Source organism: Myotis nattereri, assembly GCF_964212035.1.
Source record: "Myotis nattereri genome assembly, chromosome: 1".
In the NCBI taxonomy this organism is placed as follows: domain Eukaryota; kingdom Metazoa; phylum Chordata; class Mammalia; order Chiroptera; family Vespertilionidae; genus Myotis; species Myotis nattereri.
In genome coordinates, this window is record NC_138075.1 from 223,914,333 (window position 1) to 223,934,995 (window position 20,663).

The following is a 20,663-nucleotide window of genomic DNA, read 5'->3' on the forward strand; positions in this document are numbered from 1 at the left end:
GAGCCCCTACAAGATATGTTTAAATTAGGGGTCATGCTACTGTGATAATGCAAATAACACCTTACCCATTTGATATGCTAAACTATAAAAATATTAACATTAAACAATGGAAGTTCCCTACTGACCAGTGATAAACACTGGAAGGGGGAAAATAGAAATAAGCTGTAGTAAAGCATTTTGGGCTTAAGTAGGGATGGGAGGGTCCCTCTGTCAGTACAATCAGTTTTTAGCCAGGCCAATAATCTGCCACTGAAGTTCTTTGGATTCCAGAGATCTGCTTGATTGCTATTCTTTCTAACGACACTAACTCTTACCTTGAGTAGTTTATGCCTTTTCCTTTAGAAAAGAATTGAATACAACTTTGCAGCTTCTGCCACCTCTGTGGAAGCCAGCATCCATGATGGCCTCCAGTGGCCCCTACTTCCTTGTCTTCACCTCTCCTGAGCAGCAGACCCTTCCCCAGTTGAGCAGGACTAGTAGGATATCCTGGATGATGGTGTGAGACTTCTAAAACTAGGTCATGGAAGACACTGGGGCATTCCCCTTGAGATTCACCATTCTCTCTGGGGGAATCAAGCAACTACACTGTGAGAACACTCAGCAGTCCAGTCGGAGGTCCTTGTGGTGATGAACTGAGCTCTCTTGCCAACAGCCATGAGTGAGTGATCCTGGAAAAGGATCCTCCTGCCCCAGTCAACCCTTCAGATGACTGCAGCCTCAGCCAGCATCTTGACTGCTACCTCATGAGATCCTCAGCCAGAACTGACCAGCTAAACTGCTCCTGAATTCTAACCCCAAAAAATTGTGAGATAAGTGCTTATTCTTGTTTTAAGCTGCTAAATTTAGGGATAATTTGTTATGCAGCAGTAGATAACTAACATCACTCAAGCACAAAAGCAGTAGATAACTCATCACTCAAGCACAAAGACATTTTTCAAGAAAACGTTCACCATTAATATAAAGGGAAACAAGAAATTCATTGAAATTTTTTAACCTATAACTCCCTTCTCCTTTTTTATTAGATCCCATAAGGCAAACAAAGTAACTGTCTGGTTACTTGAAAACCCTTTTAAAGGATAAAGTAAGATTCATCCTATTTTCTGGAAAAAAGAACTGCCTGTGTCAAACAGAAGACAGAAATTTCTGAAAGGGAGGAGCAGATGAGATATAAGAAATGGGGCAGAGGTGAAGTGCTGCCCTAAAGATCAGGGGTGGGGAAAAAGGGAAAACAAATCAAATCCAGGAACTGGATTTGTCACAACCTTGCCTTAGCAGATTTTATTGAAGTCAAGCCTCCCCTATACCCCACAAAAAAAAAAAAAAAAAACAACACCCATGAAATGATCAGAGTGCAGGGAGGAAGTATCTATCTATCTATCTATATAAAAGGTAGGATGTGAGGGCGATCTGGCTGCGACATCTGTCACCCCATTGATCGCCAGGGTTGATTCGGCTGATCTGGCTAGGCGGGTGTCTCCCTCCTCCCTCACCGATCCATGTGCGTCCCTCCCGAAGCTGCGCGCTCGGTCGAAGAGGACGACCTTCCCCCCCGAGGAGAGGACCGGTCTTCGGTCAGGGTATACGAGTAGCTGCGCTCCCCTGCTAGAACCTCCAAATAAGCTCTCAAGGTCCATTTATATAAAAGGTAATATGCAAATTGACCACATAGCAGAATGACCAGTCGGCTATGACATGCATTGACCACCAGGGGGCAGATGCTCAACGCAGGAGCTGCCCCCAGCCTGCCAGCCAACCTCTATGTCCCTCCCCGCCACCGGCAGGCTCCAATAGCCCAATGGGGAACAGGGATCCAGGGGTGGGGTGGGTGGCAGCAGATGCGGGCAGCGCCGGGGCCCCAATCGCCCTGCCAGTTGCCCCACACACAGAGGGCGACCGGCAGTGGAGGCAACGGGGGTACAGGGCCAGCTGCCGGCAACAGGGGAAGATCGGCCCTGACTGCAGGCCAGGCCTAGGGACCTGACCTGGGTATGAGTTTCATGCGCTAGGCCTCTAGTATAATATGATACCAGAAGCTAGTAGAGTATACCTATTCTGGTGAGAAAAGCAAGAAAAAATTTCAAGTGCCAGCACTTGGGTATCAAAATTGTTTATTAGGTATATGATGGCAATTTACAGAAGTGCTAGTCTGTCTTCTCTATTCTATGTACAGAAGGTTTCTCAAATGTTTTTGTCTTTTTATTCCCTTTCATAATAAATGTGGAACATAAAATACTCCAATTAAAAACAGATTTGATTGCTAAAGGTAGTGGTGAGCATGTTTTGACCATTTACATGGTCAGAGATAATTTTTCTAACAAAAGGATTTTGAATTTACTTGAGATTTTTTAAAAATACATTTTATTGATTTTTTACAGAGAGGAAGGGAGAGGGATACAGTTAGAAACATCCATGAGAGAGAAACATCCATCAGCTGCCTCCTGCACACTCCTTACTGGGGATGTGCCCGCAACCAAGGTACATACCCCTTGACCGGAATCAAACCTGGGACTCTTCAGTCCACAGGCTGACGCTCTAGCCACTGAGCCAAACTGGTCAGGGCTACTTGAGATTTTTTATTTACTAAACTCAACTTAGCCTTGCACTGCTTCCATTTGCTTTTTCAGTCTTTCTAGGTTTCCCTCCACTTTCATCATAACACAGACTAGAGAACAAGAAAGTCTGAGATAATTAATAGTGCAGCAGAGAATGTTTTCTCTGAACATCTTCAAAAGGCCTTTTTAAATAAGACAGGGAAACAACAATAAAAAACGTTTCATTATCCTTTGGTAATAATTAATGTTGGCTTTATATTGTATTAATTTCCAAGAGTTTTCTTTCTAGGTAGTCAAGGGAATAGAAATTCTTCATAATCAGAAGTTACTGGATTCTATTATTAAACAGTAGATCCAAGACAAATGCTACTGGAACTGTCAACATAACAGTGAAAAATAACAAGACACCCAATACTGTACAAAGATTTAAAAAATTATGCTAAATTTTGGTTAAAGCAAAGAAAATACCCACTCAGAACAAAGTATAATTGTCTCCATTTATTTAAGAGAATTACCATTGCCACATGTTGTCAACAATCACTAATGATTCCTTGAGCTTCTCAAGCTCCTTACTAATAAAGAAAGTAGAAAAACCAGAAACCCCTTTACAAGCAAAATCCAGAAACAAAACAAAAATGTTTAGATATCTAGTATTGTCAAGTCAGTCCTGAGCGTGCTCCCCCTCCTTCCCCCCGCCTTCCCCCCCGCTCCCCCCCGGCTGCCCACCCTTGCTGCCAACACTGAAGTCTAGAGTTTTAAGGTTAAAATTTGTAAGGGAATTCTTACTTGGCTTTATAGAACTAAAAACATGAAAAGCTTGCAAAGTAACTCATGGTTTTGATTCAATGAGCGATCCTGAGGCAAACCAACCAGTGAAGCTGCTCCTGAATTCCTGAGTCACAGAAACCACATAAAGTAATAAATGCTTGTTGTTTTAGCTGCTAAGTTTTGGGATAGATGCTTTATTGTGCAGTAATAGATAACTAATATTTCTCATCACTCAATCTCACAGTTTGCTAGTTTTCACCAATAATATGAAAAGCAATGAGATCTATTTATAAAGAAATGTAAATTAATTTATTAAAGACAAATGAAAACAAAAGTGTTAATGAAATTCTTCAGATACAGCTAGTTAACAATAAGGCTGATTATTTTCCCTCATCTGCACCAACTCTTTGAAAATCTGTTCTATACCTCAGAGAAGCTACTGTAAATATCCCCTTTCAAAATCCTATGATATGAAGAAGAAGAAAAATAAGGAAGTAAACCTAGGAAAATTCTAGGTTGGAATCACTGCAGATTGTGAATGAAAGTACTCTTAAGAAATTAAAAAAAAATGTGTCTGGTTTTTATAGAATTCTAGAAAAGTGACTATACTATACACTTTTGTTTATTTTATTTAAATGCTAGAGTCCTGGTGCATGATATTCATGCACAGAGGCAGGGGTCCCTCAGCCTGGCCTGCACCCTCTCCAATCAGGGACCCCTTGGGGGATGTCCCACTGCCAGTTTAATCCCTGTGGGATCAGGCCTGAACCGGCAGACAGACATCCCTCCCGCAATCCGGGACCTCTGGCTCCTAACCGCTTATCTGCCTGCCTACCTGATCACCCCTAACCCCTCTGCTTGCCTGATCGCCCCTAACTGCCTCTGCCTATCAGACTGATTGCCCCTATCTTGCCCCCCTGCTGGCCTGATTGACCTTAACTTGCACCCCTGCCAACCTGATCACCCTAACTTGCCCCTGCCAGCCTGATCGACTCTAACTTGCCCCCCTAACAGCCTGATTGCTCCTACCCTGCCTCCCTGCTGGCCTGATGGACCCTAACCGCATCTGCCTCTGCCCCCAGCCTAAGCCACAGTCTGGCCTCCCTCTGTGGGAGGCGACCTGGCAGATCAGGGGAAGGCGCCTCCCCCATTACTCCACTGCTGCTGCCACTGCCGGCCTGAGCCTGGGCCCTCCCAGCCACTGTGGGTTTGTCCGGAAGGATGTCCAGAAGATGTCTGCTGTAAGTAACACATTACCCTTTTATTAGTTTAGATGTTTTTATTGATTTTAGAGAAAGGGGGAGGGAGTGGAGAGTGAGAGAGAGAGGGAAGGAGGGAGGGAGGAAGGAGGGAGGGAGGGAGGGAGGGAGGGAGGGAGGGAGGGAGGGAGGGAGGAAGGGAAGGAGGGAAACATCAATGTGAGAGAAAAATCAATTGGTTGCTGAACCTACAGCCTGAGCATGTGCCCTAAGCAGGAATTGAACCCACTGTGACCTTTAGGTATATGGGACAACACTCAACGAACTGAGCCACACCAGCCAGGGCTATACTATACACTTTTAGATCCATTCTTTATCTTCTGGTGGACTTCAGAGTATCTCTAAATGGTATCTTTGTCTTAAAAAAACAAGCCCAGAGAGGTGGGTTTATATTTCTCTCTATATAAATCAGCATAAATTAAAATAAGCTTTAAAGAAAAAGGTATGACATTTCACCAAAACAAGTTTCTTATTAATAGTTATCATAGAATGTTATAGGCGGCACAGGTGCTACTTAGTGCTGCTCGAGCTCTAAACTTCTTTCATATAAAAATGGTAAAATAATCAGACAAATCGGTAGATGTATAGAATTTTTTCAAGTCACCTACCCTTCAGAGGATCATGCTCTGCTCTCATAATATCAATAAGCGAATTTTCCAAAGAGTGCATATTCAAACTGTCATACATTCTACTTCGATCCTAGAAGAGAAGAAAAAAAAAAAGACTCAATATAATCTATGCAATTTTTCCCAAAGTATTGATTACTATACTATCTTAATCTTCTTACATAAAATAGGACATCTGATTGATATACTATTACTAATGAGTCTGCATCCCAAGAAAATATCAATAACTAAGGATCTTATAAACTACAATATTTCTTGTATAAAAGAACAATATATTTAATATGTTTATCTGCAAAATCACATATCAAAAGCAATCTTATTTCATTGGCAGTATTAATTCAACACAGTAAAATAATTTCTATTGCTATCATTCTCAGCTTATAAAGATGATTGAAATGTGATACACACAGAGAGCGTTTTTAGCTATTATTTAACTTCTATACTTTTCTCATATATCTAGGAAGACTAGCACTTGAAAAAAAATGTTGGGGGAAAGGATTTAATTCAATTGCACCATACTTTAAACATCTATCAAACATTGTACATTATTTGACTTATCAGAATTTCACAGTAATGAATGCATAAACATATTATACACTAAAAATCAAAAGCATGAAATACCAGTATCAAAACAAAAACACATTTCCTACCTCATCAAGTCTAAGAACAAAGTCTTTTGTGTCATTAGAAGTCGTTTGCTGAATAATGTTAAATCCCCTCAACTTGCCTAGTAGATTCTTTAATGTTCATTAATGTATACAGTATTTTGCCACTATAAAATCAATATACTTGAACAAACATATATAGGGAACTACCACAGCAGGTTCTGCCCAGGCCCTCTAAATCACCCGGGAGATTTTTACCAAAATATATCATCTCTAACCTCCACCCATTTGTGTGTGTGTGTGTGTGTGTGTGTGTGTGTGTGTGTGTACATGAGTTTGTGCAAGCATATGAATATGTGGGAGAGGCAGGGCAGGCGATTTTTGACTCTTAAATATGGGTCCATGAGCTTCAGGAAGGATCATGGCATATCTGTATGTGCATGTACACACCCTTTTTTTCTGAAGAAAGGTTTATGTGTTTCATTGGTTTTCCAAAGGGGTCTACAATCCAGAAGATTCAGAACCAGTCTTTTAGAAAGCTGAAGAAAAACATAAGAAGCTTTCCTGAGAATATGTTGATTTATTTACTCTACCTTGACATTTAAATTAGGGTTGTGAGCTTTATAAAGCTAGAGGACTGGAATCAGTATTGCAGATTAAACAAATTGCTGTCAAGGAACTTAAAAGTAACACTAATGATGAAAAGGTGACTTACTAAAACAGAGGCTCTTATTCCAACTTTATTAGTGATGAACTATAATTTAACCCCTTATTTTTAGTTGGATTCCTCAGGTAGAACACACCCATCAGTAAGAGGAGTTCACTAAACAGTGACCTTGATTGGCGAGAGAGGCACAGAGAATTACTGAACTGTTACAGCAGTTCTCAAACTTGAGCATGCTTCAGAATCATCTGGATTGACTCCTGGGACCCACCTACAGAGTGTGATTCAATAGGTTGGGAGTGGCCCCTGGTGATACTGAGGCTGTAGACCTAGTAACCATACTTTAAGAAGCATTGAGCTTCTTGATCTTAAATTACTAAATAAATCTCTTCAGGCTCCGTTCCACCTTCTAGAAAAGAAAATAACCATGTCAGACAAGATGATGCCTAAAATCATCTTTTAAAATAATAAAAGTAACAGAAAAGCAAGACCATCTATATATCTATCTATATATATATATAAAAGCCTAAGTGACTGAATGACCAGTCAACCGGTAGCTATGACGTGCAATGACCACCATGGGACAGGCACTCAATGCACAGGATCAGGCTCCCTCCTGTCTAGATTGGGCCTACGGGGATTGGGCCGAAACCAACTATCCAACATCCCCCAAGGGGTCCTGGATTTTGAGAGGACACAGGCCAGGTTGAGGGACCCCACTGGTGAACGAACCCGTGCACCGGGCCTCTAGTAATAAATAAAACTGGAACAGAGAAGAGCACAGCCCTTCAACAAATATAATTTTAGTAATCTATGCAAATATTTTCATTTTCTATGCTTCCACTATACTTTGTTCACAACTAAAAATTGTCCTACCTTTCCCACTAACTTCAAAGTTAATCAGGGAGAGAGACCTTTTAATTATGGAATACAGCTAGTTCTCAAATGTTTGTTGAATACCACTTTTTCTCTATCATAAAAACTTAGTAAAATTGTTTAAGGTGAGGTCTGTGAGGACAAAGACTGAATTTTGATATGGAAATAGCATAAAACTAAATATAAAGCCTCTCAGAATCCTCCCCAGAAGAGGTACTCAAAAGTTAATTAACTAAACTGAGACAAGCATCAGATTTTAATGTGGCCTGTCAACTTGAATTTCTGACCACACAAAGGAAGATTATATGCTAATATATTCAAAGTTTTCAGATGTATTTAAAATAGATTTAAAAATATAAACTGTCATGATAGAAGCTTTATATAAGTGAAAAAAACCTCAGAAGGTATGCTATAGCATATAGGTTCTAAGATACAATACATTATAAATTCTTTATATTCTTTTTACCTTAAATTCTCACAAATAAAATATTATATAGTTCAGGGCTATCTTCTCAGGGTGATTTTTTTTTAACAGAATCAGACTATGTCTCATCTTTAGTCAACCTATGAACTTAATGGTGACTATTAACACCACCTAAATGGTATTTCCCACACAACCTTTTTTTGTGGCCACCTTCTAACTCCATTTCAAGGACTGTGATCCTCTCTTGCTTTAGAGCACAGTAAAATTTATGAGATAATTCTAAATATTTTTAATATTTTTTTTATTAATTTCAGAGAGGAAGGTAGAGGGAGAGAGAGGTAGAAACATCAATGATGAGAGGGAATCATTGATTGGCTGCCTCCTGCACACCCGCTACTGGGGATGGAGCCTGCAACCTGGGCATATGCCCTTGACTGAAATCGAATCTGGGACCCTTCAGTCCGCAGGCCAACACTCTATCCACTGAGCCAAACTGGCCAGGGTGAAATAATTCTATATACACTGTCAGTGGCATGTGCAATATTTAGGGTCTGAAGGGGAAAGATCTAGGCAAGCTATTCATAAGTATCAGTCTCCACTATACAATCAACTCTGACAAGTATTATGCAAAAATGCTGATATGTATTATGAATAGCTTTAGCTTTAATGCTTATATATCCAGCTGAAATAGTGAGATGCCTACTTACAAGGTCTCTTATTTTCCTTCCCAGACAAGTCTTTCATCACAAAACAAAGTCCTACTTTAGAAAAAACAAACAAACAAACAAAAAACCTGGCAAAACTATTTAAAAAGGATTAGCTTAATTAGCTTAGTTTACTTTTGTTACTCATCAGCTGCTTCCCACATGATTTTTAAAACACCAAACACAAAATAGCCCTGAGCAGGCAAAGAGCTCATGACACCCCATGTTATTTAGACTTACATGTTCAAAACAGTACAGACAATTTTATTAAATAGAATGAGGGAATCAAAATATGACTTCTGAAAAAAACAAAAGGCAGAAACAAGTCTGATTATAAAACAAACATTATGCATCCTTAATAAACTACAAATATAAGAAAAATTTGTGATTACACAAACTGCCATTGGTTTAAAAAACTAAATTGCGCCCTGACTGGTTTGGCTCAGTGGATAGAGCGTCAGCCTGTAGACTCAAGCGTCCCAGGTTCGATTCCGGTCAAGGGCATGGACCTTGGTTGCAGGCACATCCCCAGTAGGGAGTGTACAGGAAGCAGCTGAATCAATGTTTCTCTCTCATCGATGTTTCTAACTCTCTATTCCTCTCTTTCTCCCTTCCTCTCTGTAAAAAAATCAATAAAATATACTTAAAAAACAAAAACTAAATTGCAATCCTGAAACCATTTTAAAGTAACCATGAATATGTCAATGCTGATTAGCATAACTAGAAAATCATAACAATGTAACTAACATTTATTACTACATGACTAACTGAAAATGGCCAAGATATTTAACATAAGTAGGAATCTCTATGAGGAAAGTTTACTCCAATCTATTTTAAATATGAAAACTATATGGTCAAGAATCAACTAACCGGGCTTTCAGAAAATTAGTAGTTTATGCTCTGCCGCTCTGCCTTACTACTGAGATTACAGAATCCCACAACAGGCAAAAATTAGAATGCACTGGTGGGGAAAACCAATAGTATTTTATATTCTAATATTTTATTGTTTTTTGTAAACCAAGACACATTTGTCACAAAGACTTAGAGGAGTGACAATAAAATCCTAAAAAAAACTAAAAAACACAACGTATCTACAATCTTAAAAGGATGGCCTGAGAAAAAGATTATTAACACTGAAAAAGAACGAAGGAAGTCAATGATATTACAACTAGTTGCCCTGCGCAATCTGTGCGCCAGTAGGTCACTACCGCCCTCCTGTAGCTCTCCGCCCACTGCCCCACCCCCCTGTAAGTCCCCCTGCCCCCCTGCCCCCTCCCCAGCCCCCCTCATAGCTTGCTGCCCTGCCCCCTCCTATAGATCTCCACAGCTGCTTGTACCTTGCTGGCCCACCCTCCTGCTGATCCATGATCTGGTCCTGATGCACTTGGTCCTTACTCCTCAGGGGTAATGGCTAATTAGCATACTCCTCTCTTATTATATAGGACTAGTACAAGAGGAATTCCAACTGAAAGGGAACTTTTATGGCATGTCACAGTTTTGCTTTGACATATTCAAAACCCTGTGCTATTTCAAGTTAAGGAAGTGGTCAAGTAGAACCTTTCCCTCTTGACAATGAAGTATGCTTCCAAAGAAAAAGAGAATGGGTTATAGAAAAACCCTATATCCTCATTTTTAAAGATATACCAGATGCTTGAGCATGTGTTCTTCCGCACAAGTAGAAAATTCAGCTTTTAAAAACTCTATTTTTTAGCTTAGTTCTCCAGTTTTAAAATAAAATAGCAAAGTTGTGCTAATATTTTCCTCAATTTTAATACTGATTATCCTCTCCTCATCACACACTGTTATTGCATGGTATTAGTAGTTTATGCTCTGCCGCTTTGCCTTACTACACAACCCAGCACTCTCATATTCTGTAGTTGTTCCAAACAGATACCCCCTCTCTTCATCCCACAGGACTTTCACGTTTCAATGGTCAAGAATATTATTACACTACCACATACATAACGGACATTCATTTCTCAAACTCTCTATTATTCTGATAATAAGAATGCTGTAACAGTGATTCTGATTTTTTTTTAAAGACTCCAAATGGCCAAAGCTATTCTAGTACCTAAAAGAGTTAAAGAAAATGGAGAGGCAATAGAAAATATTGGTGTAAGAATATTATCAAGTTGCTCTGGCTGGTTTGGCTCAGTGGATAGAGCGTTGGCCTGCGGACTGAAGGGTCCTAGGTTCAATTCCGGTCAAGGGCACATGCCTGGGTTGCAGGCTCGATCTCCAGGAGGGGGTTGCAGGAGGCAGCCAATCAATGATTCTCTCCCATCATTGATGTTTCTATCTCCCCTCTCCCTTACTCTCTGAAATCAATAAAAATATATATATTTTAAAAAGAATATATCAAGTATAATTAAAGAACTGGACACAGGATAGAACATATAAAAAAAAAGTATCCATTTACCTATATTGTATGTGTAAGAGAGCCCGTTCTCTTTCATTTTTCAATAGGTGTAAGGTTTGGTAACTACCAATGTCCCTAAAGCTCATCTAGTTTAACCACCACAATTTAAGAAATCCTTTATTAAATAAAAAATTGGACTTGGTCGAATACAGTACATTTTTTGTGTGTGTAATGTGAATAAAGACTCTAAAGAATACATTTTTCTGAAAGAGATGCCCACATTATCATTATAAGCTAAATTTTAAAGATTGGTGAAAAATACCTTCAATTACTCAAGGTGGTTCATGTGACATGCTCAAAAGCTGCAGGGAGAACTTCCATAAGAACAAAAATCTAGAGATGAATATATTGATAATCACTCAGATTAGAGGACATGGCAACACACATCTTATAGGCTTCATGGGCTATATTACAGTTTTAAAGGCCTGATGTTGTTTTGTTTGCAGAGAACTGATGGGCCATATAAAAACTTGTAATAACCTCAGCTACTAGTATATTTACTCTTTGATTTAAAATATTCAATTGTTAATGAATAAACATATTGCAACCTTAATATCTAAAGGAAATTTAAACTCATACAACTTAACAAAAAAAAGATAAACAACCCAATCAAAAAAATGGGCAACGGACCTAAATAGATACTTTTCAAAAGAGGACATAAGGAAGGCCAAGTGTCATATGAAAACATGCTCAAAGTCACTAATCATCCGAGAGATACAAATCAAAATGACAATGCAGTACCATCTCACACCTGTCAGAATGGCTATCATCAACAAATCAACAAATGACACGTGCTGGCAAGGATGCGGGGGGGGGGGGGGGGGTCGGGCGGGGGGGGGGGGGGGGGAAGGAACCCTCCTGCACTGCTGGTGGGAATGCAGACTGGTGCAGCCACTGTGGAGAACAGTATGGAGTTTCCTCAAAAAGTTAAAAATGGAACTGCCATTTGACCCAGTGATCCCACTTCTAGGAATATATCCCAAGAAACTAGAAACACCAATCAGAAAGGATATATGCACCCCTATGTTCATAGCAGCATAATTTACCATAGCTAAGATTTTGAAACAGTCTAAGTGCCCATCAGCAGATGAGTGGATTAGAAAACTGTGGTACATCTACACAATGGAATACTACGCTGCTGTAAAAAAGAAGGAATTCTTACCATTTGCAACAGCATGGATGGAACTGGAGAGCATTATGCTAAGTGAAATAAGCCAGTCAGAGAAAGATAGATATCACATGATCTCACTCATTTGTGAAATATAATGAACAACATAAACTGATAAACAAAAACAGATCCAGAGATAGAGAAGCATCAATCAGACTATCAAACCTCAGAGGAAAGGTAGGGGAGGGGAGGGGTAAGGGGGAGAGATCAACCAAAGGACTTGTATGCATGCATATAAGCATAACCAATGGACACAGACACCAGGGGGGTAAGGGCATGAGTGGGGGAGTAATAGGCGGGATAAGGAAACATATGTAATACCTTAATCAATAAAGAAAAAAAATAAAGGAAATATTAAGGTAATTTAGAATTCACACTTTTGAATATGATTTCTTGCAAGGGTAACTAGGTAACAGAGTTTTAAAGAAAAGGAATTCTTAGCCTTAACATTTTAACAGAAATATATAATATTCATTTTAAAGTCAGAAATATGCAGAAGAATTTATATTTGTTTTTTAAAAGTTTTTAATTTGAACCTTTTCCATAAAAATTGATTATTTAAAATAAGGTCATACCAACCCGAAAAATTTTACCTACATCTGAAATAAAATCAACCTATAAAACTATTTCTTTTCCATTTACTGAATTCAATTATAGGTAAGGCCTGAAGTAATAACAATTAAGACTTCAATTCTAGAATTTAGTATTTTTTAGGCCTAATCAATACTAAAGGAAATAAAAACTTAAATGTTTTAAAATAATGTATTTTTAACTAAAATTTTAGTATTGAAATGTTGTAGATGATGCAAAAAGATGAGAGATGAAAATAATCTCTCCAGATATTTCATTACCTAAGTATTTTCTATAATTTTAACTTTGCCAAATAGTGAGGAGCTACACCACAGTTTAAGACGCCAATTGTAGTTTGTAGCCGCTGCTATATTTTTAAGAATCTCAACCTTTTACGGTAGAAACACAGAACAGATTTTGTGTAAGTGCCCTCGGGGCACTAAAAGGTGACGGCAACGTTGGGAAGTTACACACTACACTCCTGTGGCTTGGGACCAATACCCATGCCTTCAACCCCAGTAAACCAAGGCCCGTGGATTCTAAAAATGAGGGGGAGGGATGGGTAGCAGGGTCCAGGGAGGAGGGAGAAAAAGCAACTGCCAAAAGAGACCAGAGGATGTGTAAGAACTAAAAAGGTCTTACACGACCTACTCCAAGGTCCTCTCATAATAGTGACCCAAATCGGTGAAGGCCCATAAACTGCGGTGTAATGTCATGAAGATTGTGAAAGGCAGGGGAAGATGACTCAGGTTTCAAACCTCCTTCTAGTTTAGTTCATTTCTCACTATCTCTTTGTTTTCATTGCTGTTTCAATTTATAACATCACACCTCTTGGTCAAGAGTCCCTAGGGAATGCCAATATCTCAGCAATTTACAACAAAAAATCTTTAATTACCAAAATGAATTTACCTAAAACCCTAGGTTATAAAATAGGTAAGAGCAGAGTGGCTTTGATTGTGGTCTACGTGGGAGGGTTGGAGGCCCTTGCACTGGGGCAGCCCCAGAGGCACCTCTGCAGAGTCCAATTTGCAAACTTGCCTCTCCTTACCACCTCTGCTCTCTAGCATTCCAACAACTGACACCATCTCAATAACCTATTTTCTCAACATATGGTCCCCCCCACCAACCCACAGACCCTTTATGTAGCAGCTAATTTCTCTTCCTTCTCTGGAGAGACATATCCCTCTCTCATGTGTATTCTGTTATCTTGGAAAATATTTTGTCTCATCTGCACTAAAAATGTGTATCTTGCCACCTTCAAAATAATTATCATTATTTTCCTCTTCTAACACACCATTTCCTAGGCATTTATATATATTCAATACAAACGACATAAAAATCCAAACATAAAAATGACACTGATATGGCCTAAAGGAACCAAGGTGAAAAGGATAGTAGAAATAGATGGGTAGCTAGCTTACATTAACAAGACAAGAAGTTACATATTACATGAGACAGCTACTTATTTCTAAGTGAAGATCCTGGCAGGACTACTTTGGTAAATAGGTAGAACTTATAAAAACAAGTGCTAATGCTTGATTATTAAAGTTACTGTTAACCCTCCAGGTTAGAATGCTAGATTAACGCATATTATTAATCTGTTTACACAGTCCTTACTTATAAAATAATCCCATATTGATGAATTAATTAAGGAAGAGCTTTAGCTAAGGATAATAGCTCCATAATGTCAACTCTGCTCAAACTTGGGTTCTGTAGAAAAGAACCCCCATACACAGGACTGAGTTATCTATGTATCCTGTAATAATCACCCAGTGCCCAGTATGCATTCAAATTTAGTCTGCAGGAAGAGAGATAACCTTTTGTATAAGGGCTTGACAGTAATTTGATTAAGACTGCCTCCCAGTTTTCTGGCTCACGGTTTTTCCTAGAGTAACCGGTTATTTGGAAGAAGATAATATATAAGAGCAGTAACAAAATTTAGAAAAAAATATTGTATCGAAGTTTTTTTACCAAGTTGAAAAAGCTAAACTAAGATAGGGCTTTCTAAGAAAGTTTATCAAGACGAACATAGCAGGGTTTATGAAAAATGTTACTAAAAATTATGTAAAACATTGATGAAATTGTAAAGTTGGAGATTGAGTAAAAACAAGATTTTGTATCTAATTGCAAATAATTCTGAAAGGAGATAAAATCTCTGTTCCATTTGACTGATGTTTAAAGCCAGGTGCTCTTGGGTGTATAATTCCTTTTTTCAAAAAGTAATTTGTTATGTTTTGGAAATATTAAATGATTATGAATTACATTTAAATATAAAAATGAAGCATTTTATATTAAATAGTTTAAGTCAAGTGACCCTTTAAAAATAAATTGCTTTAAAGCTCTCTGACATATGCTTAAATAGATACTGAAAGTAAGTAACAAATCCTCCTCGTTATATAAATACTACTAAAATCCTAGCCAAAGTCCTGAAAAATATACACTGTGCAGCCTACCTGGTCTATTCTGGATGTTCCGGCTGCAGTGCACCAACTATCTTGGAGTGAATCTGAGCCCCAAGCTGGCAACTGCAAACTAGATCTCACCTTCAACAGCATAGAAGTTTTCATCAGAAATATGCAGTTCTCTTTCCCATACCCAACCACATCAAAAAGAAAAAAGAAAATAAAACAAAAACCAAAATTCTACCTTTATTCCTTTTTCTAAAGGTTTCAGGAAAAGAAAACCACCAAAAAAACCAACCACCTCATTTTAAATAGCCATAAGAGAGTTTCATTAACCTGCAATATCAGCAAAATACTAAAAGGCCTGAAAAACTGTCAATCATCATAACTATTAGGCCACATTTAGAAAAAAAAGTCATTGAACCAGTAAAGACAAAATTTAATTCTATGTAAAAAGCCATATTATTTTGCCACAATCATAGCTGTACTGAGTATATTCTAATACACTACAGCTGATCATAGCCAAATCTATGCACGATTACGAACATTTTAGTTCAGCTATACTGTAGGAAAAACTCATTTTGGTGGCCCATTAAAGATTAATAAATTAAGGCATTCTTAAGAAGTTGCTAATTAAAAGCTTCAATATGTATTTAAGAAGTGCAGCAGGTGTTTCTACATTTTTTGAAGCTTATTTACTATTGTGTGTTTACAGATTTTTTTATAGTGTCAATTTTCTTCATGTAGATATTTTATCCTTTGATAATGAAATTATATATGCTTAAAAATGACAACTTTCTCTTTTTGAATCCATTAATTTTACCATACTACTGCTACCACCACTCAGTTTCCAATCCTGAAAGATTAACATTAGAAATAAGCCATTTACATACCATTCTTACCTGCAAGGGTAAGAGTGTATTACTATTGTTGTCTGTTCTGAACACATTATCTTCAATCCAAGATTTTGGCGTCAGTGATGGAGTAGAACGAGTAAATTTCGGTGGTGCTATGACATTACCAGAGAACGGTTTTTTCAGTGGAGATATCTGATTCATAGTTCCTGGAATCCCCATGTTTCCAGTTCTACGATGATCTCTGCCATGCATGGCTCCCCAGGACATACTTCCGGTGCCCCAGCCACTGCTCTGGTGGTTGCTCCAAGGAGACTGTTTCAGAAGAGGCTGAGAAAAACATATCTCTTTAAATTACAGGCATTTAAAGAGCTTATCATCGAAATTCAAATTTTAGACCTGAGCTAAGATTTTTAAAAAATAAAATATAGAATACACAGAATATATCCTTAGCTAGATAACAAAAAGTAACAGGCTTGAGATCGTGCTATAATATAATATTAGCTTAATGTGAGGCAGTTTTCATCCTCTTGCCTACTATAAATTATACTGAACAAGCAGATATTTAATGACAATGACTAAAATGGAAGCATGTGGTTATTTTCTTTCCCTTCAGAGAGAACCATATACTGTACATGAGATATACATTTAAATTGAAATTATCTCTGAAGATCCTTAAAATATACCCTACATTATGTTCTTAAAGCAACCACATTCCACTAGGCACACAACTAAAAGCATGATCTTTATTAATCAAAATATATCAACCATATGGGTGAAATATTTAGACTTTGGTTTTCCACAACAAGTTGCATCGCTGCAAAAGTGAGTAATAAGGTTTGGTATTATTCTGTTGTACAAATTAATAAAGGCCTTTTGGGATGGGGACAAAATAGGAAGTATGTCCTTTTCTGTACTGTTTACTGTACTTTTAAGATCTTTTATTCCAGATTGAGTGTAGCTTCTTTTAAAATGTTTTTGTTTCTTTTCCCTTAATTATCCATGAACTGTTAAGCAATTATCTGATGTCGCCCATAGGTGGATCCACTGAGATATACAAAAACAAACAGCTATTTGACGATTCGGGTAAAGATCCTAATAACACAAGTCTCCACTAACTTCATTTTAAAAAGTAAACTGTATTCCAAACTAGAATGCTATGTCATCAATGAATGGAAAACCCACCAAAAGCCTATTAACTGTAGGTTTTTAAAATGTTTTCATTGCTAGCAATCATATGGTCAATAAACTTATACTCTAACAATTTTGTGCTAACTTGTAGCCAAAGCAAGTATGAACCGTGGCGCTACTGTAAGTCAATAAATAGAGCACCCTTAAAATAAACCTGTTTTTTTACAAGACAAAGAAACCTAACCTGATACATAGTACCTATTTTAAAAATCAATTTGAATGGGAATATAATGACGAATATATACAACAACAGTTTCACCCTCCACACAGTTCAAAAACACAGGCGTGGAGAAACCGCTTGTCACGGATACATGCTCCAAGTTCCCTTCCAGTGACCTAAATTCCATGTGACAGTAGTGCCACCGCTCACACCCGACTGCCGGACCCACCTTTCCACAAAAAAAACAAAACAAAAACAACACACACACACACACACACACACACACACCAACTTAGAGCTAAATATGGATCATGGCATATGGTCTTCCAATGTTCTACAATCTACATCATGTCTTCAGGAAATAAATTTTATAAAAACCCCACAAGACCCTACAATTTTCTGTGGCAAGTTTCCAGTTAAAAATTATGCAAATCATGAAAAAAGTGGAGCATTATTTCAAAATTCCCCATTTTCAATCTTCATAGACCACATTCTCCTTTCTCAGGGAGAAACCTTAGGTTCAACAAAAAGCTGTTAACTGTTCCTCGGGTTCATTTAAATAGACTGTTAACTGTCACTTTTGTTAAATTCAGACGGGTTTTCACCCTTGACACTGGCTCCTCGCTGGGCACTTGGGTCAAAGGGAAAAGCGAGAGGCGTCAGAAAGCCCTGGTTAAGGTCCCTCCATCAGGAACTGGCCTGGGGCGGCGGGGTCCCCGCAGCAAAGGCTGACCGTCTCCGAGATGCACCGAACCGAGGCTCGGGCTCCGCTCGCCGGCCCGTGGGCGCTCGGACCCTGTCCCGGGGACAAACCAGAACGCGGTCGAGAAGGCCCCGGATGAACGACCAACCCGCGGGTGAGTTCATAATTACAGGACCCACTCGAAATAGAAACGCCCGTCACCCGGGGCGAGCGGCTGGGTCCGCGGAGCTGTCTCGGGGCCCCCCCTCTCCAGGCAGCGCACCGATGCGGGACTCGGATTCAGTTTGGAGTTAAAACCCTCCCCCGGTCCCCAGGCGCGACCGAGTCCAGCACCGGGGGCACCCAGCCGGGCTGCCCGTTAAGGAGTCGCCCGACGGCGCGGAGGCTGCGGGAGCCGGTCGCCCCCGCCTCCTCGGCGAAGCCCCCACGCTGGCCGGTTCAGAACGAAACAGACCCGACACGCACCGTCCCCAGGAACCGCGTCCTCCCTGGCCAAGTTCGCTCCCGCCGCCCGCGCCCCCGGCCGGTCCCCGCCGCCACTCGCCGGCCCCGGGAACCCGACAGCGCCCTCCCGGCCCCGGGCGTCCGCGGGTCGGGGTCGCCGGTGGGCGGCAGCGAGGGGGCACGAGAGCCGCCGGCCCCCACCCCGGGCTCCCGGCGTTGGAGGGGCACCCGCCGGCTCCCAGCGCGATCCGCCCCCGCGCCCGCCCCGTCCCTCGCTCAGGCAGCCCGTCCACGTCCCCGGGTCCCCGCTCGCGTGCCCGGCCCGCGTACCTGGTGGTGGTTGTAGGAGTTGCGCTGCTGCAGGAAGGCGGCCGCCGGGTGCTGCTGCTGCAGCTGCGGGCTGACGGGCGACCGGCGGCTGGGCTGCGGCGCGGCGGGCGGGGGCGGCTGCTGGGGGACGTTCAGGGCGGGCGGCGGGGGCACCGTGGCCGCCGAGAAGGGGCCGCCGAAGCCGCCGCCCCCGCCGCCGGCCGGCACGCTGAGCCCCGCGCAGCCGTGCGGGGACACGGGCGAGAAGCTGGGGAAGAAGGGCGGGTTCATGGACGACGGCAGCCCGGGGTAGAAGCCGTTCTCCGCATCGGGGCTGGGCGGCGGCATGGCGCTGAGCGAGCCGCCGCCGCCGCCGCCGCCCCCCGGGGTGGCACTGGACGAGCCGGGCTGCGGCGGCGGCGGCGGCGGCGGCTGCTGGGGCGGCGGCGGCTGCGGCTGGGGCGGCGGCGGCGGCGGCTGGGGCTGGGGCGGCGGCGATGCGGTTTGCACGGACCAGGGGGTGCCGAAGCCGGGCAGCGGCGGCGGCGACGCGGAGCCGCCTCCCCCTCCGCCTCCCGGGGGTCCCCCTCCCCCGCCGCCGCCCGGGTGCGGAAGGTCCGGACTCTGCAGGCTGCTGAAGGCGCCCGCGCCCAGCGCCCCGCCGGGCAGGAGGCTGCCGGGGCTGTTGAGCAGAGGGTGGTTGGGCGACTCCATGGAGCCCGGCGCAGGGTTCACGGGCGGCGTCGAGGGGGCCAAGCCCGCATTGGAGGGCTCGGCGGCAGCGCTGCCCTCGCCCGCGGCCGGGGTCCTGCGAGGGCTGCCCGCGCCTCCGTGGCGGCGCCGCGGGGCTGCGGGCGGCGAGGGCTGGAGCTGCGGGAGCGAGGGCAGGTCCGCCGGGCGCTGCCGCGGGGCGAAGTCCTGCGGCGGGAGGTGCGGCGGGTGCGGGAGGCTGAACGGCTGCGGGCGCTGGGCGAGCGGCGCCGGCTGGAGGGGCGGGCCGGGCGGCGGCGGCGGGCTGAACCGGCCGGGGCAGTGGAGCGGCGGCGGCGGCTGCGAGTCCGGAGGGTGGGGAAGGCGGGGAGGGCTGAACTCTTTCCTCTTCTGGCTGCTCAGCTGCTGCTGCTGCCGCTTACTGAAGTCCTGCGGGGAGGAGGTGCGGCAGCCACAGCAGGAGGAGGCGGAGGAGGAGGCGGGGAGGTGCAGACTCGGTTTGAAGTCCTGGGAGGGGAGGAGGTGGGTCACACCCGCGTTCGTGCCGCCGCCGGGGTGGTGGTTGGGGAGTTTCTCCGCGGCCGCCGCCCCCGAGAGCGGCCGCGCCGGCTGCGGTGTCAGCCCCAGCAGCAGCTCATCCTGCATGGCCTGCGGGTGCGCCGGGAGCTGGGAGGAAGAGGAAGCGGCGGCCGAGCTGCCCGCGCGGCCGCCGCCGAGGGGCGCGGGGAAGGGGGAGGCGGCCTCCGAGAACCCGGTGACAGGCAACGGCGGCGGCGAGAGCGGGCCGAAGGGCGTGGCGGAGGGCGGCGGGGCGGCGGCCGCGGAAGGCCCCGCGGCGTAAGGACGGTACGTCCCGCCGCCGAAGAGGGGCGCGGGGCTGCTGCCTCGGAGCGGGGCGATCTGCAGCACCCCGAACCCGAAGTCCCTCATTTATCAGGCCGGCGGCAACGGGAGGAGACGCGCCCCGTCCGCTGCCCGCCGAAGTAGCCGCCGGGTCTGGGGCGGCGCGGCCGTAGTGGAAGGAGGGGGAGTCAGGGAGGGAGGGGGGGACACCGTGACTGAGGCTGGGGCACCCACTTCGGCCCCGCCACCCCTCTCGGCGGCCACCGCCACCTCCCGAGACCGGCTCGGGCGCCGCCGCCTCCGCCGCCCTCGCCGCTTAAGAACCCCGGAACGTGCGTCAGCGCCACCTCACAATCGCCCCGCCCCCCGCGGTGCGTCCCAGCACGCGCTGGCGCGAGGCCGCCGCGCCCC

General features: G+C 43.4%; 1 protein-coding gene across 8 annotated transcripts in view; it reads right to left on the minus strand.

Moving 5' to 3' along the window:
- CPEB2 (cytoplasmic polyadenylation element binding protein 2) overlaps window positions 1-20,339 on the minus strand; it is a gene marked incomplete at its 5' end in the record, with an annotated part of 62,419 nt that extends 42,080 nt beyond the window's left edge. For 2 of the 8 annotated variants that reach the window (XM_081090962.1, XM_081090960.1), the window contains 4 exons: window positions 5,188-5,278; window positions 15,089-15,178; window positions 15,940-16,221; window positions 18,720-20,339. In XM_081090962.1, coding sequence (XP_080947088.1) covers window positions 5,188-5,278; window positions 15,089-15,178; window positions 15,940-16,221; window positions 18,720-20,339 — 2,083 coding nt within the window. Of the gene's footprint in view, window positions 1-5,187; window positions 5,279-15,088; window positions 15,179-15,930; window positions 16,222-18,719 lie in introns of all 8 variants that reach the window. The other 6 variants (XM_081090965.1, XM_081090963.1, XM_081090966.1 and 3 more) reach the window with 4 other exon arrangements.
- Window positions 20,340-20,663: the final 324 nt, after the last annotated feature.